The sequence below is a fragment of the Trachurus trachurus genome (assembly GCF_905171665.1).
Source record: "Trachurus trachurus genome assembly, chromosome: 17".
Classification (NCBI taxonomy): Eukaryota; Metazoa; Chordata; class Actinopteri; order Carangiformes; family Carangidae; genus Trachurus; species Trachurus trachurus.
The window spans coordinates 5,330,025-5,345,961 of record NC_139900.1 but is presented as its reverse complement, the minus strand read 5'-3'; the positions used below and the strand labels follow the sequence as shown (position 1 = coordinate 5,345,961).

Genomic DNA, 15,937 nt, shown 5'->3' with positions numbered 1-15,937 from the left:
TTCACAACAGCGCGTTTTATTTTAAACAAACACGCTACACTTAACTTGTGCGTGTACGGCAGCAACAAAGAAGAGACAGACAGACAAGCAGGAGGAAGGCCACGGGCTCTTAGCTCCATTCAACAATCTCGATTTAGCCACTAGCATGCTAACTAACGTCCAACACCAGAAGCTTGTCCAGACAAAGAGGAGGGTATGTAACTTTTTATATACGAGTTAAATCAGCCTGTTTGTATTCTTTTTAGGCAGAATGACAATATAAAACCAAGAATAAGCGCGTTAAATTAGCGGTTCGTCACCAAGAGTGAAGCTATCTACCGCGGGTAAGTTACATTTTTGTTAGCGGTGCTAGTAAACTGTTACGTAGCTAACGTTAGCCCAACACAGACACAACAACAACGATATGGATGTGTGTGTTTGTTTGTTTGGGAGCACACGTGAAGCTTTTAATTATCTGCCGCCATAAATCGTTACCAGTAACTAGCCTACCTACCTGTTCGTTTGTTTTGGAGGGCGCCATGTTCACAGTCCACCTCCTCCATCACGGGGATAGGAAGCTAACGGCTAAGCTAACGGCTAACTTAGCCGCACCACGGGGTTGTCATTGAGCTCGTGCGATTTATTTTTTTTCTACCCCCAGAATGAAAATAAAAAAAATAAAAAATAAAACTCACCTCTGCTTTTAGTGTCACAAACCCACGGCGCTGCAGGAGGGAAATCCGCGAAGGGTTGAACGCGGGGCAGCTTACATTTAGCAGCTATTTTCCAGGCTCAGTCGAGGCTGCGGATGGTTGTTGCTGGTGTGTATGTGTGCAGCAGCAGCAGCTGGCCACAGTACAGCAGCGCTGCGCTGGGAGGTAAACACACAGACAGCGCCAACAGAGCGGAGCCGAGCGGGGAGCCGAACGGAGCCGAACGGAGCCGAGCGGGGAACCGAGTGAAGCCGAACGCAGCCGATCGGGAACCGAGAGGGAGCCGAGTGAGAGCCGAGTGGAGCCGAACGCAGCCGAGCCTCAGGGAGAAACTCTAGTGGTGGAATTCGACTCACGACTGCGACCGACGGACACCGGGGACAACACAACACAGCCGGGATATTAAAGGGACAACAATTAGCTAGTTAATCATAATTGTTTTCCTGCAGACCCCAGAAGAAAAATGAAACAAAAACTTCCCCAAAAACAGATCCACCCAAATGACAAAATCATTTCTTTTAAAAAAGAAATGATTGATGAGTGTTTTTAGGGTCCGGGCAGCGCAGCTGACAGGACACTATTGTATTCCTAGGAATTCTTCTTCTTCTTCTTTCTTTCTTTCTTTCTTTCTTTCTTTCTTCTTCCAAGGAAGTCATACTTCCCATGGGCGAAAACTCACCAAACTTTGCACAAAGGTTCAGTCCCATGCCAGATTCACTCAACTCCAAGGACATGTGCCCCCCCCTCCTAGGGGGGGCACAATAAGCGTTTAAATTTAAAAACTTTAAAAATTCCTACCAAACCAACGGTAGATGCTACAGTGTTGAAACTTCACCACAATGTAGCCTCAATACTGCTGAAACTTTTGTCCACTTAAACTTATTACAAATTATGAAGTCCATCACTCTGTTTTTTTCAATAACTGTAAAACTTTTAAAATGTATCTCCTCCCACAATTTTTGCTCAATTGACACCAAACTTGCTACAGAGCATCTCCAGACCGTCCTCCACAAAACTTGTTTCTCGGATTTTTGATTAAGCAAAAATTGAGCCTACAGTGCATGAAAACGTTTGACTGCAAACAGTACTGTAAACATATACCATCAAATTCTTGATAAATACATTTTCAATCTTCCTGAAAAAAAATGACAATATTCTGGAGTCATGGTTACTGAAGTTTGGCAAATATCAGAATTTTATCTCAAAAACTGAATTTTTGAGAACATTTTGAATTCTGCTCTCATGGGAACAACTGCAGTCAATGTGAGAGTGGAATTTATAAACATCAGATTTTCTCTTATGAAGCAAAACACTTATCATTAAAAACAAATCACCAACATTTCCATGCTGTCAAGATGCAATTTATGTATTATCAGATTTTTGTTTAGATGACTGAATTATTGACATTTTGACCATTTCATCACAACAGCTGCCCGGGCACTGGCTCACCTGAGTGGATAAATGAAGCTACACAGCATGTCTCACTACCAGCCAATTAGCTCAGCGAGTTAGGCGCTGGTTCTTGGTGTCAGAGATTGTGAGTTCGAGACCCAGCAAGGGTGATGATGATGATGATGATGATGGATCAAAATGTCACATGTCCTTAAGCTGTTTTGCTGTCTAAATGCAATTTATGTATTAACAGATTTTTGTTTAGATAATAGAATTTCTGACTTTCTGAAATCTGCCTTGACAACAGCTGCCTGGGCACTGACTCCCTGAGTGGATAAATGAAGCTACACAGCAGGTCTCACTACCAGCCAGTTAGCTCAGCGAGTTAGGAGCTGGTTCTTGGTGTCAGAGGTTGTGAGTTCGAGACCCAGCAAGGGCGATGATGATGATGACAGATCAAAATGTCAGTTGACCTCAATATGAAACACAAGACAATTGTCCTAATGGTGGCATCACAGCAAGCCTCTAAATTAAAAAAAAAAAAAAAATAGCTTGGACTGGACCATGTGCGAAGGCTCCTAACATCTTAGACTCGTAGTTGATGTTTGACAAATACATATCATTATTTTACCTCAAAAACTGATTTTTCTTTTTACTGTGGTTTCAAATCTGCCTACACGACAGTGAATGGCTTACTCAATTTGTGAAGCCACTGTTGATCTGCCACTTGTCAATTAGCTCAGTGCGATAGACAATGGTCTTTGGTTCCCGAGGTTGTGGGTTCAATCCTCAACTGATGCAAATTGAACATTATAAGGTCAACTGTCTTGTCTTCCTATTCTCCTGTTTGTTGCTCAGAATTGCCTAAATTTGCCCAAAAGTAGCCCGGACCCGACCCATCGCTGCGCAGCAGCTATAATTTCCTCTTATATTCTCCTCTCTCTGATAACTTGCTTGTCAACAGAAAGCAGCGTGTACTTTTCAACCAATAAGAAGTGTTTAGGGGCGGGACACTGCCGCGAAATGTCGTCCAGATAGAGACAACGCGAGCGATAATTTCAGGGTTGAGCGACATCGCTGGACGGCGCGACGTCGCTCGCGGCATGTCAGGACAGACTGATTGAAAAGTACGCATTCTAATCACTTTTCCTCGCTCGCATCGCTGTATGTCAGGACGGGGTGTAAGGTTGGAAAAACTATGCTAGTTATTACCCAAATAGCATTGACTTTTGGGCCATATGGCATTTAGCTGGCACCTCTGGCTGAGATGTGGCATGGCAAAACGTATGAGGGCCAAATCATAACCACATACATTGCCATATATTAAAATTTGGAGGGAATTTTTCTTTTGGTACACTTTTATTTTAAAGCAGAAGTAAGCAATCCGGTCGTTTTGGCTAACTTCGGTAGTTAGCAGCCCCCGCCCTCGTCATGGATCTATTAGTCCTCGTCCCTACGTCACCACATTCACGCGCATCCCTTGGCTGCACACACAGCCCTTCATGCCGTTCTCTCTCCTCATTGGATAAAGCTTGTAGGATACAAGGAAGTATACAAGAAGTTTTCTCCTCGGCTTACAGCAGAGCAGAGTGACTGACAGACCCGTGTTTCGGACCAAACACTCTATGTAAGTGATTTCCGTCGGAAGATATAACTATTTAAGACTTATATTAACACAAATATTCCGCTTACTTCTGCTTTAACTATTAACTATTTAACTGAGGCACTTGGCCCTAATAGAATATTCTTTTGGGCCACATGGTAGGCTATGTTACTGGCAAATGTGATATGGCAAAACACAGGAGGGCCACATCCTAAACGCTACGGCTTTGAATATCTCTTCTGAGGCACTTTTGTAATAGAAGCACCTGGCACAGATAATAGAATAATACTTTTGAGCCACAGGTGATGTGGCAAATGTGATATGGCAAAACATGAGGTCCACATCATAACCAGGTTGGTTTTGCCATACCTTCAAAATTGGAGGGAATTTTTCTTCTGGCAGCACAGTTCTGAAATTAAGGCACTCTTCCAGATGATAGATGTTAACTTATGCAACTGGCACAAGTGGCAGTGGGTGGAGTTTTTTCTGCGACACCCTTCGGGCATTTTCATTTTCCCTCAATCAGTTTCTGGACTGGCTGCTGCTTTGGGTAAGTGAATTTTAAACCTTAAATTTTTTGTTGAACTACTGATAATTAATGGCACACACTAGACCTACATCTTTAGAGGAGAAAGCTACAAGTTAGCCGAACAGAACTCGGTTTTAATTTAATAAAGCGTGTGTTTGAAGCCCATGGTGGCAAGAGACAGGCTATGGCTGTGTTAGCAGCTTTAGCAGCTTTGCTAACCCTACTGCTACTGCTCCTGGGATGAAAAAAAGCTTGATTTAAGTTACTCCAATGTCTGATTTATTTTATTTTGATTCACCGGAACTTCACACAATGTTTTTTATAAACGTCTTAACGCAAAAATGATTTTAACGGCACTATTTTTTTTTTAAATTTTAAATTTATTTATTTATTTATTTATTTAAATAACACGAAAAAAGAAAACACACGATTAAGTTAACGCTGTGACATTGGAACCTCAGCCGTTGCCGTCTTGTAATGTTACAGAAAAGCTGCATGTTGACTACACTAGAGAACTTGTTCTTCTTATCACCAAACAAGGCTGCTCTCTCTCTCTGACAGCTGATTTTTAAATACCATGAATGGAAAGCATAAGAAACATCCAGATGTTTCTTTTCTTATGTTTCTTATCCATTCATATTGCTGTGATTTCAAGCAAAAAAGAAAACGATGCGATTAATCACGATTAACTTAGGAAATTTTGAGATTAATCGCGATTTAAAATTTTAATTGTTTGACAGCCCTAACACTCTTTCAAAATGTCCTGTGTTCTCAAGGTGCCGTAGACGAAACCCTGACTGCAGCTGTTTCAGACAAGGAGGTGGAGGTGATGGGAAACTGGGCCTTGGTGTGAAGAGAGACAAAAAATCCAAGCTGAAACTGACAGTTAAGACAGACAGTTTTGATGCACAAATTAAACTTTCTTCATTTCTAATATTTCTTCACTGTTCTTGTATTTTTGTACAGTATTACTGTAACCTATCTGATCAGTTTTTTTCTGATTCTGTTTTTATATGGATGTAATTTCTACATGTTCTGTACAGTTCATTGAAGGCAATTTTGAAGTATGAAAAAATACAATTTTAAAGGGAAACTTGTGTGTTTCTTAATTTCTCATATTGATTTTGTGTGATTTAAGTGATCTATATAGGTATCGAACAACTTAATCAGTACTGCTATTGCACTAAAATTATAATTTTTTAATTTTGGTGCCAGAATTGACCTGTCATTCTCTTCATAATGTGGGGCAGATGGAAGGTGTGTTATCTGATGAAAAAAAAAGTACCAGTTTTATTCTGTCAACCACATGTGGGCCACAATGATTCAACAGAACTGAGCCACACGTATTCTGTATGTGACCCATGAGCCATATAATTATTTGAATTTAGTTTACTCCTGGTAGAAGTCTGGTTTTGTTATGGTTCAGTTTGGGCTTATATACCTTAGGGCCAGATGTGGCCCATCATTCACTTCCAAAAGTGGGCCATATGAAAGGTTTGGTGTATATTAGTTTAGGTTCTGGGTAAAATCTGGATTTTGGTCTGTCAGCCACATGGGGGCCACATAAGAGCCAGTAGGATTTACCTGAACACAGCCATACAGGCAGGCCCTATGAAGCCCAGCTATAAGCCATATGTAGTTGGTACAGTTCTGGTAGAGGTCTGGTTATGTTATGGTTAAGCATAGCTTTCATATACTTGGGCCAGATATGGGCCGTCATTCACTTCCGTAAGTGGGCCAGATCTTTGCTGTTTATTTGGGCCACATCCAAGCCAAAGGAACTTTGCTATTAGGGTTCGGTCGTAGGCACGAGGCCGCAGGCCGAGTGCCGCAGATATTCACACCCGTGCTGATATACTGTACAGTACAACAGCACTACCTCTCGTGTAATATTGCTTACATGAAACTTCCATTTGTTCACACATTGATCAGTAAAGTCTCTTAAATGTCCCAGTAATTTTATTAAGAGATTCGCTTCATCCACACAATCACTGTTTTACCTGAATCTCAAAAAATATTAAACCATCTCTACATTAATTTTTATCATGATATTTACAGTTTGATTAAATCTCAAAGACCTTATATGTGAGTGGATTTGAACAATAACAAGATTTCTTTCACAATGAGAAGAAAAAGATCAAATAGCCCATGTAGTCAAAGATAAACAATTAAACACAAACACATCAACACAAATATCCAACAAACATTTACAGCTCAGAGAAGTTTCTATTTTCATGTGGAGAAATGTGAGTTCAGGTAAAGAAACATCATCATGAGCAGTGATCTCCTCCACGGCTCCAGCTCCACCTCAACAAACTCAAACATCAACACAACAAGAAATGACAAGAGGTCAAAGTCCCGCCCACAATGTTTGATTGACAGGTGATCTCTGTGCAGTGCAGAGACACAACAGCAATGAGCTTTTAGCAACAAACATGGAGACTAAAGAAAGTGATGAACTAAAATACAGATTTTAACCAACTGCACCTTCAATGATCTTTGTCTATTTGAGTTTACACAACTCTGCTGTGTCTCCATTATACCAACCAAGACAAATTCCAGCATGTAGAGGCTGAGTGAATGTGGTCTGAACTCTGTGGAGGAGAGTCATGGTTTCAGAGACGCTGTAGAAGGACAGAATACCTGCGCTGTGATCCAGGTACACTCCTACTCTGGAGGACTGAGGACCTGAGACTGGAGTCTTGATGTTGTTGAAACAAAATGTGAAACTGTTGTTGTAACAAAGTAACGACCAAGATTTGTCATTGTGTCCAAACAAACTTTCTCCACCTGCTCTGCTGATATTCTTGTATGCGACCGCTACATAAACTCCTCCTCCTCTCCACTCCACCTCCCAGTAACAACGTCCAGTCAGACTCTCTCTACTCAGGACCTGATAATATGTAGTGAATCTGTCTGGGTGACCAGAATAAGACTGATCTTTACTCATTAATGTTACTTTTCTGTTTCCCTCAGATAATAACAGACGTTTGCGTGCTGTGTTTGGATCCAGTGTGATTTCCTGTGAATATCTTAAGAAGTCAGCTCTGGTCCTGGGCTCTGGTGGTGACAGTAAAACATCCACTTGAATCTCTGTCAGTGAGATGTTTGTCCATGTGTCTCTCAGAAGGTCCTGTAGTTTATCTCTGAGCTCTGACACAGCTGGTGTCACATCCTCAAAGTGTCTGAGAGGACGGATATTGATGCTGGATGAGTGTGTAGATGGACTGAGTGCTGACAGTGAGGGGTAGTTGTGTAGAAACTGGGTGTGATCCTCTGTGTGTGACAGCAGCTTCAGCTCAGCGTCTTTCCTCTTCAGCTCAGTGATCTCCTGCTCCAGCTTCTTCTGAAGCTCTTTGACTCCACTCACTTGAGTTTCCTGCTGGGATCTGATCTGCTGCTTCAACTCAGAGCTTCTTTTCTCCATGAGACGGATCAGCTGAGTGAAGATCTTCTCACTGTCCTCCACTGCTTTATCAGCAGAGCCATTGATGGCCTCCACCTCCCGTTGAAGCACCTTCACATCTTTCTCTGTGTCCTGGATTCTCTGCTGGATGTTTTGTCGACTCAGCTCCAGCTCTCTCTGCCTCTCAGTCCTTTCTGCTGCAGCTGAGACTGTGTCGTGACCTTTATGTTCATCCACAAGGCAGAGATAACAGATACACTGCTGATCAGTGCGACAGAACATCTTCATCACCTCATCATGACGAGAGCAGATGTTCTCCTGGAGCTTCTTGGAGGGCTCCACCAGCTTGTGTTTCTTTAATGGAGCTGCTTCATAATGAGGCTGCAGGTGTTTCTCACAGTAGGAGGCCGGACACGTTAAACAGGACTTTACAGCTTTGAGTTTTCTCCCAGTGCAGACATCACAGGCCACATCTTCAGGTCCAGCATAGCAGTGATCAGCAGGAGCAGCTTGGAGTCCAGTCTTCTTCAGCTCTTCCACTAAATCTGCTAACATGGTGTTTTTCACCAGGTCAGGTCTTGGTGTGAAGTTCTTCCTACACTGAGGACAGCTGTAGATTTTCTTCCCATCCTCTCCATCCCAGTGGGTTTTAATACAGTTGAAGCAGTAGCTGTGTCCACAGGGAATAGTCACTGGATCCTTCAGTAGATCCAGACAGATGGAACAAGAGAAGGTCTCCTGGTCCAGATGAACTCCTTTCTGCGCCATTTCACCTCTCACAGATGACGACTGTCTGAGTTTCTGTTGCTCAGAAGTGAAACTAGTTTGAGCTCTGATCTAAACAACATGTGTCTCTGCAGTGAACGGGGCCTGTCAGTTCCTCCTCTTCACCACATGTTGGTTCCACCCATCTTCAAACTGTAGATCTGAAGGGGAGGGAACAAGGAAACACATGAACAGGGTGGAGCTCACTGTGTTTGAGAGCAGGAAGAAGAGGGAGGTGATCAGGTTAGACTTTTTTCCAGTAGGAGGAGCAGTTTGATACTGTGTGTCTACAAGTTTGACAACGCATCTTTAGCCTACTTCTCTTTTTCTTGAGTAAAAGTTGTATTTTAATATTTGATACTCTTACAGAAATAAACCAAAGTGGTTAGTTCTTGTAATTGTGAATTCCACATGTGATTAATAACGTCTTTTCAGTTGATCCAAATGATCCAACAGACATCACACTGACGAGGTCACACCATGATCATAACTGCAAATATAAATGTTTTATTGATTAGTGTCAGTGCATTTATACATAGACACAAGCATCAAGAATGAAACAGGTGTTGTTTAAAACAACTCAACACACTACAGTGAAACCAGTTTAAATAAATGGAACAAATGAACATCAAAGCAGATCACTATCAAAAATGTCACACGTACATGATCAGTTGCTTTATAATAACAGTCGGGTATAGTCACATTAATCAAACATAAACTATATAAATTGATCAATTTCCTATGAACATTTTCTGATGATTAAAATAAAAACAACATTTTCTATGATTAAACTTTAAAGAAGAATTTCTAATGACTTACAGCAGCTTCACATCACTAACCAGGATGAATGACACCAGGCTCTTTTAGTATAAACCTAATCAGCCTAAAATCATCATCTTCACTAAAACCTTCAGACACAGTGAGTTGAGGAGCTTAAACCTCCACTACCTCCCTGGTCAGCAGGAGGACGGCGCCCTCTTGTGTTGAGCATCAGTTTTCAGATTTCATTTGTTCACCTGCTGTGATGGTCACTGCAGGAAGACGAGGAAAAACTTCACTCAGACTCTGGAAACTTAAAACAACATCAGTGGAGACACATTTAAATATATGTAACATCACACTGAGTCAGTTTGTTCACAGGAGTCACAGCCTGTTACACTGATGCTGCATTCAGGGCACGTGGGAAAGATGGAAGACAAGAAAGTGTTTGATTGATTAATTCAGTTTTATTGATGATATGAAGTCTCCATTTGTTCACACATTGATCAGTAAAGTCTCTTACATGTCTCAGTGATTTCATTAACAGATTCGCTTCATCCACTCAATCACTGTTTCACCTGAATCTCAAAAAATATTAAACCATCGCTACATTATAATTTATCATGATATTTACAGTTGGATTAAATCTCAAAGACCTTATATGTGAGTGGATTTGAACAATAGCAAGATTTCTTTCACAATGAGAAGAAAAAGATCAAATAGCCCATGTAGTCAAAGATAAACAATTAAACACAAACACATCAACACAAATATCCAACAAACATTTAGAGCTCAGAGAAGTTTCTATTTTCATGTGGAGAAATGTGAGTTTAGGTAAAGAAACATCATCATGAGCAGTGATCTCCTCCACGGCTCCAGCTCCACCTCAACAAACTCAAACATCAACACAACAAGAAATGACAAGAGGTCAAAGTCCCGCCCACAATGTTTGATTGACAGGTGATCTCTGTGCAGTGCAGAGACACAACAGCAATGAGCTTTTAGCAACAAATATGGAGACTAAAGAAAGTGATGAACTAAAATACAGATTTTAACCAACTGCACCTTCAATGATCTTTGACTATTTGAGTTTACACAACTCTGCTGTGGATCCAACATAATAAAGATAAAATTCAGCATGTAGAGGCTGAGTGAATGTGGTCTGGACTCGGTGGAGGAGAGTCATGGTTTCAGAGACGCTGTAGAAGGACAGAATACCTGCTCTGTGATCCAGGTACACTCCTACTCTGGAGGACTGAGGACCTGAGACTGGAGCCTGGATCCCCTTATGCCAAAATGAGAAACTGTTGTTGTTACAATCTAACATCCAAGATTTGTCACTACTTCCAAACCAACTTGCTCTGCTGATATTCTTGTATGCGACTGCTACATTAACTCTTCTTCCTCTCCACTCCACCTCCCAGTAACAACGTCCAGTCAGACTCTCTCTACTCAGGACCTGAGGATGTGTAGTGAATCTGTCTGGGTGACCAGAATAAGACTGATCTTTACCCATATATGTTACTTTTCTGTTTCCCTCAGATAATAACAGACGTGTGTGTGCTGTGTTTGGATCCAGTGTGATTTCATGTGAATATCTTAAGAAGTCAGCTCTGGTCCTGGGCTCTGGTGGTGGTGACAGTAAAACATCCACTTGAGTCACTGTCAGTGAGATGTTTGTCCATGTGTCTCTCAGAAGGTCCTGTAGTTTGTCTCTGAGCTCTGACACAGCTGCTGTCACATCCTCAAAGTGTCTGAGAGGACGGATATCGATGCTGGATGAGTGTGTAGATGGACTGAGTACTGACAGTGAGGGGTAGTTGTGTAGAAACTGGGTGTGATCCTCTGTGTGTGACAGCAGCTTCAGCTCAGTGTCTTTCCTCTTCAGCTCAGTGATCTCCTGCTCCAGCTTCTTCTGAAGCTCTTTGACTCCACTCACTTGAGTTTCCTGCTGGGATCTGATCTGCTGCTTCAGCTCAGAGCTTCTTTTCTCCATGAGACGGATCAGCTGAGTGAAGATCTTCTCACTGTCCTCCACTGCTTTATCAGCAGAGCCATTGATGGCCTCCACCTCCTGTTGAAGCACCTTCACATCTTTCTCTGTGTCCTGGATTCTCTGCTGGATTTTTTGTCGACTCAGCTCCAGCTCTCTCTGCCTCTCAGTCCTTTCTGCTGCAGCTGAGACTGTGTCGTGGCCTTTATGTTCATCCAGAAGGCAGAGGTGACAAATAAACTTCTGATCAGTGCGGCAGAAAATCTTCATCACCTCATCATGACGAGAGCAGATGTTCTCCTGGAGCTTCTTGGAGGGCTCCACCAGCTTGTGTTTTTCAAAAGCCAGAGATTCATAATGAAGCTTCAGATGTTTCTCACAATAAGAGATCACACAAGTCAAACAGGACTTGACAGCTTTGAGTTTTCTCCCAGTGCAGACATCACAGGCCACATCTTCAGGTCCAGCATAGCAGTGATCAGCAGGAGCAGCTTGGAGTCCAGTCTTCTTCAGCTCCTCCACTAAAGCTGCTAACATGGTGTTTTTCACCAGGTCAGGTCTTGGTATGAAGTTCTTCCTACACTGAGGGCAGCTGTAGATTTTCTTCCCATCCTCTTCATCCCAGTGGGTTTTAATACAGCTGAAGCAGTAGCTGTGTCCACAGGGAATAGTCACTGGATCCTTCAGTAGATCCAGACAGATGGAACAAGAGAAGGTCTCCTGGTCCAGATGAACTCCTTTCTGCGCCATTTCACCTCTCACAGACGACGACTGTCTGAGTTTCTGTTGCTCAGAAGTGAAACTAGTTTGAGCTCTGATCTAAACAACATGTGTCTCTGCAGTGAACGGGGCCTGTCAGCTCCTCCTCTTCACCACATGTTGGTTCCACCCATCTTCAAACTGTAGATCTGAAGGGGAGGGAACAAGGAAACACGTGAACAGGGTGGAGCTCACTGTGTTTGAGAGCAGGAAGAAGAGGGAGTTGATATGGTTTGACTTTGTTCCAAGAGGAGGAGCAGTTTGATACTATGTGTTTACAAGTTTGACAACGCATCTTTATTCATCATTTCTATGAGTAAAAGTTGTATTTTAATATTTGATACTTTCACAGAAATAAACCAAAGAGCTCAGTTCTTGTAATTATGAATTCCACATGTGATTAATAACGTATTTTCAGTTGATCCAAATGACCCAACAGACATCACAATGACAAGGTTACACCATGATCATAACTGCAAATATAAATGTTTTATTGATTAGTGTCAGTGCATTTATACATAGACACAAGCACCAAGAATGAAACAGGTGTTGTTAAAAACAACTTAACACACTACAGTGAAACCAGTTTAAATAAATGGAACAAATGAACATCAAAGCAGATCACTATCAAAAATGTCACACATACACTATCAGTTGCTTTATAATAAGAGTCGGGTATAGTCACATTAATCAAACACAAACTACATAATTTTCCTATGAACATTTTATGATAATTAAAATCAAAACAACATTTTCTATGTTTAATGAAACTTTAAAGAAGAATTTCTAATGACTTACAGCAGCTTCACATCAATAACCAGGATGAATGACATCAGGCCCTTTTGGTATAAACCTAATCAGCCTAAAATCATCATCTTCACTAAAACCTTCAGACACAGTGAGTTGAGGAGCTTTAACCTCCACTACCTCCCTGGTCAGCAGGAGGATGGCGCCCTCTTGTGTTGAGCATCAGTTTTCAGATTTCAGTTGTTCACCTGCTGTGATGGTCACTGCAGGAAGACGAGGAAAAACTTCACTCAGCCTCTGGAAACTTAAAACAACATCAGTGGAGACACATTTAAATATATGTAACATCACACTGAGTCAGTTTGTTCACAGGAGTCACAGCCTGTTACACTGATGCTGCATTCAGGGCACGTGGGAAAGATGGAAGACAAGAAAGTGTTTGATTGATTGATTCAGTTTTATTGATGATATGAAGTTTCCATTTGTTCACACATTCATCAGTAAAGTCTCTTAAATTACTCAGTGATTTCATGAACACATTCACTTCATCCATTCATCCACTGTTTCACCTGAATCTCAAAAAAATCAACCATCTCCTCATTAATTTTGATCATATTTACAGTTTGATTGAATCTCAAAGATCTTATATGTGAGTGAATTTGATCAAAACAAGATTTGATCTGACATCCATGTAAATGTAATCTAGACTTCTTTCTTTACACAAGGAGAACAAAAAGTCCAAATAGCCCATGTAGTCAAAGATAAACAAGAACACACAAACACATCAACACAAATATCCGACTCAGAGAAGTTTCTATTTTCATGTGGAGAAATGTGAGTTTAGGTAAAGAAACATCATCATGAGCAGTGATCTCCTCCACGGCTCCAGCTCCAACTCAACAAACTCAAACATCAACACAACAAGAAATGACAAGAGGTCAAAGTCCCGCCCACAATGTTTGATTGACAGGTGATCTCTGTGCAGTGCAGAGACACAACAGCAATGAGCTTTTAGCAACAAACATGGAGACTAAAGAAAGTTATGAACTAAAATACAGAATTGAACCAACTGCACCTTCAATGATCTTTGTCTATTTGAGTTTACACAACTCTGCAGTGGTTCCAAAATAAACAAAAAATCCAGCATGTAGAGGCTGAGTGAATGTGGTCTGGACTCTGTGGAGGAGAGTCATGGTTTTAGAGACGCTGTAGAAGGACAGAATACCTGCACTGTGATCCAGGTACACTCCTACTCTGGAGGACTGAGGACCTGAGACTGGATCCCTGAAGTTGTTGAACCAAAATGTGAACCTGTTGTTGGAATAATTTAACGCCCAAGATTTGTCATTACGTCCATACAAACTTTCTCTCCCTGCTTTGCTGATATTCTTGTATGCGACTGCTACATAAACTCCTCCTCTCCACTCCACCTCCCAGTAACAACGTCCAGTCAGACTCTCTCTACTCAGGACCTGACAACATGTAGTGAATCTGGCTGGGTGACTAGAATAAGACTGATCTTTACTCATCACTGTTACTTTTCTGTTTCCCTCAGACAATAACAGGTATCTGTTTGCTGTGTTTGGATCCAGTGTGATTTCCTGTGAATATCTTAAGAAGTCAGCTCTGGTCCTGGGCTCTGGTGGTGACAGTAAAACATCCACTTGAGTCTCTGTCAGTGAGATGTTTGTCCATGTGTCTCTCAGAAGGTCCTGTAGTTTATCTCTGAGCTCTGACACAGCTGCTGTCACATCCTCAAAGTGTCTGAGAGGACGGATATTGATGCTGGATGAGTGTGTAGATGGACTGAGTGCTGACAGTGAGGGGTAGTTGTGTAGAAACTGGGTGTGATCCTCTGTGTGTGACAGCAGCTTCAGCTCAGCGTCTTTCCTCTTCAGCTCGGTGATCTCCTGCTCCAGCTTCTTCTGAAGCTCTTTGACTCCACTCACTTGAGTTTCCTGCTGGGATCTGATCTGCTGCTTCAGCTCAGAGCTTCTTTTCTCCATGAGACGGATCAGCTGAGTGAAGATCTTCTCACTGTCCTCCACTGCTTTATCAGCAGAGCCATTGATGGCCTCCACCTCCTGTTGAAGCACCTTCACATCTTTCTCTGTGTCCTGGATTCTCTGCTGGATTTTTTGTCGACTCAGCTCCAGCTCTCTCTGCCTCTCAGTCCTTTCTGCTGCAGCTGAGACTGTGTCGTGGCCTTTATGTTCATCCAGAAGGCAGACAAGACAAATACACTTCTTATCAGTGCGGCAGAACATCTTCAATATCTCATCATGACGAGAGCAGATGTTCTCCTGGAGCTTCTTGGAGGGCTCCACCAGCTTGTGTTTCTTTAAAGGAGCTGCTTCATAATGAGGCTGCAGATGTTTCTCACAGTAGGAGGCCGCACACGTCAAACAGGACTTGACAGCTTTGAGTTTTCTCCCAGTGCAGACATCACAGGCCACATCTTCAGGTCCAGCATAGCAGTGGTCAGCAGGAGCAGCTTGGAGTCCAGTCTTCTTCAGCTCCTCCACTAAAGCTGTTAACATGGTGTTTTTCACCAGGTCAGGTCTTGGTGTGAAGGTCTTCCTACACTGAGGACAGCTGTAGATTTCCTTCCCATCCTCTTCATCCCAGTGGGTTTTAATACAGTTGAAGCAGTAGCTGTGTCCACAGGGAATAGTCACTGGATCCTTCAGTAGATCCAGACAGATGGAACAAGAGAAGGTCTCCTGGTCCAGATGAACTCCTTTCTTCGCCATTTCAGCTCTCACAGACGACGACTGTCTGAGTTTCTGTTGCTCAGAAGTCAAACTAGTTTGAGCTCTGATCTAAACAACATTTGTCTCTGCAGTGAACGGGGCCTGTCAGCTCCTCCTCTTCACCACATGTTGGTTCCACCCATCTTCAAACTGTATCTGAAGGAGAGGGAACAAGGAAATACATGAACAGGGTGCAGCTGACTGTCCCATTCCTCCACACTTGGCTCAGTGCGCTTGGTTACGCACACACTTTGGTGACATTTTGCCGGCGGAACGTATATTTACATATAGTGTGCAAGCCCAAGCATGTGGGGGGATATTTAAAAGCAATGGGGACACACTTGACAAGTGCAGCCTGTGCCATTGCGCACACTAGCACAACTACGACACACACAGCACAGCAACAACTGTTTTAATAACCAGTGCTGCTGGATCACAGTCTCATCTACTCCAAAAGTGTCTCTATGCGCAAGATTCAGATCATAAACAAGTAAGCCCAACTCCGTGAGTAAATAAAACAAACAAGAAAAACGAAAAAA

At 42.2% G+C, this 15,937-nt stretch overlaps 3 protein-coding genes and 1 pseudogene across 4 annotated transcripts in view; all 4 read right to left on the bottom strand.

Annotated features, from left to right (window-relative positions):
* Positions 1 to 812, bottom strand: part of zmynd11 (zinc finger, MYND-type containing 11) — a 52,838-nt gene extending 52,026 nt beyond the window's left edge. Inside the window, exon 1 of the mRNA XM_083992013.1 lies at positions 675 to 812. The gene's annotated coding sequence lies outside the window, so the exon portion shown is untranslated. The remainder of the gene's footprint in view (positions 1 to 674) is intronic.
* Positions 813 to 6,831: 6,019 nt separating this feature from the next.
* On the bottom strand, positions 6,832 to 8,390 carry LOC311001057 (tripartite motif-containing protein 16-like; the record flags this gene model as incomplete). Its single annotated transcript, XM_083992018.1, has 2 exons — positions 6,832 to 6,945; positions 7,068 to 8,390. The coding sequence occupies 2 exons, from the start codon at positions 8,388 to 8,390 to the stop codon at positions 6,832 to 6,834; spliced, it is 1,437 nt and encodes a 478-aa protein (XP_083848144.1).
* Positions 8,391 to 10,227: 1,837 nt separating this feature from the next.
* Positions 10,228 to 11,969, bottom strand: LOC311001040 (tripartite motif-containing protein 16-like; annotated as a pseudogene). Its single transcript has one exon. The product of its transcript is annotated as a tripartite motif-containing protein 16-like (transcript).
* A 1,767-nt stretch (positions 11,970 to 13,736) lies between these two features.
* On the bottom strand, positions 13,737 to 15,398 carry LOC311001049 (tripartite motif-containing protein 16-like; the record flags this gene model as incomplete). The annotated part of the gene is made up of 1 exon (XM_083992007.1): positions 13,737 to 15,398. One exon carries the CDS (start codon positions 15,396 to 15,398, stop codon positions 13,737 to 13,739), a length of 1,662 nt encoding a protein of 553 aa, XP_083848133.1.
* Positions 15,399 to 15,937: the final 539 nt, after the last annotated feature.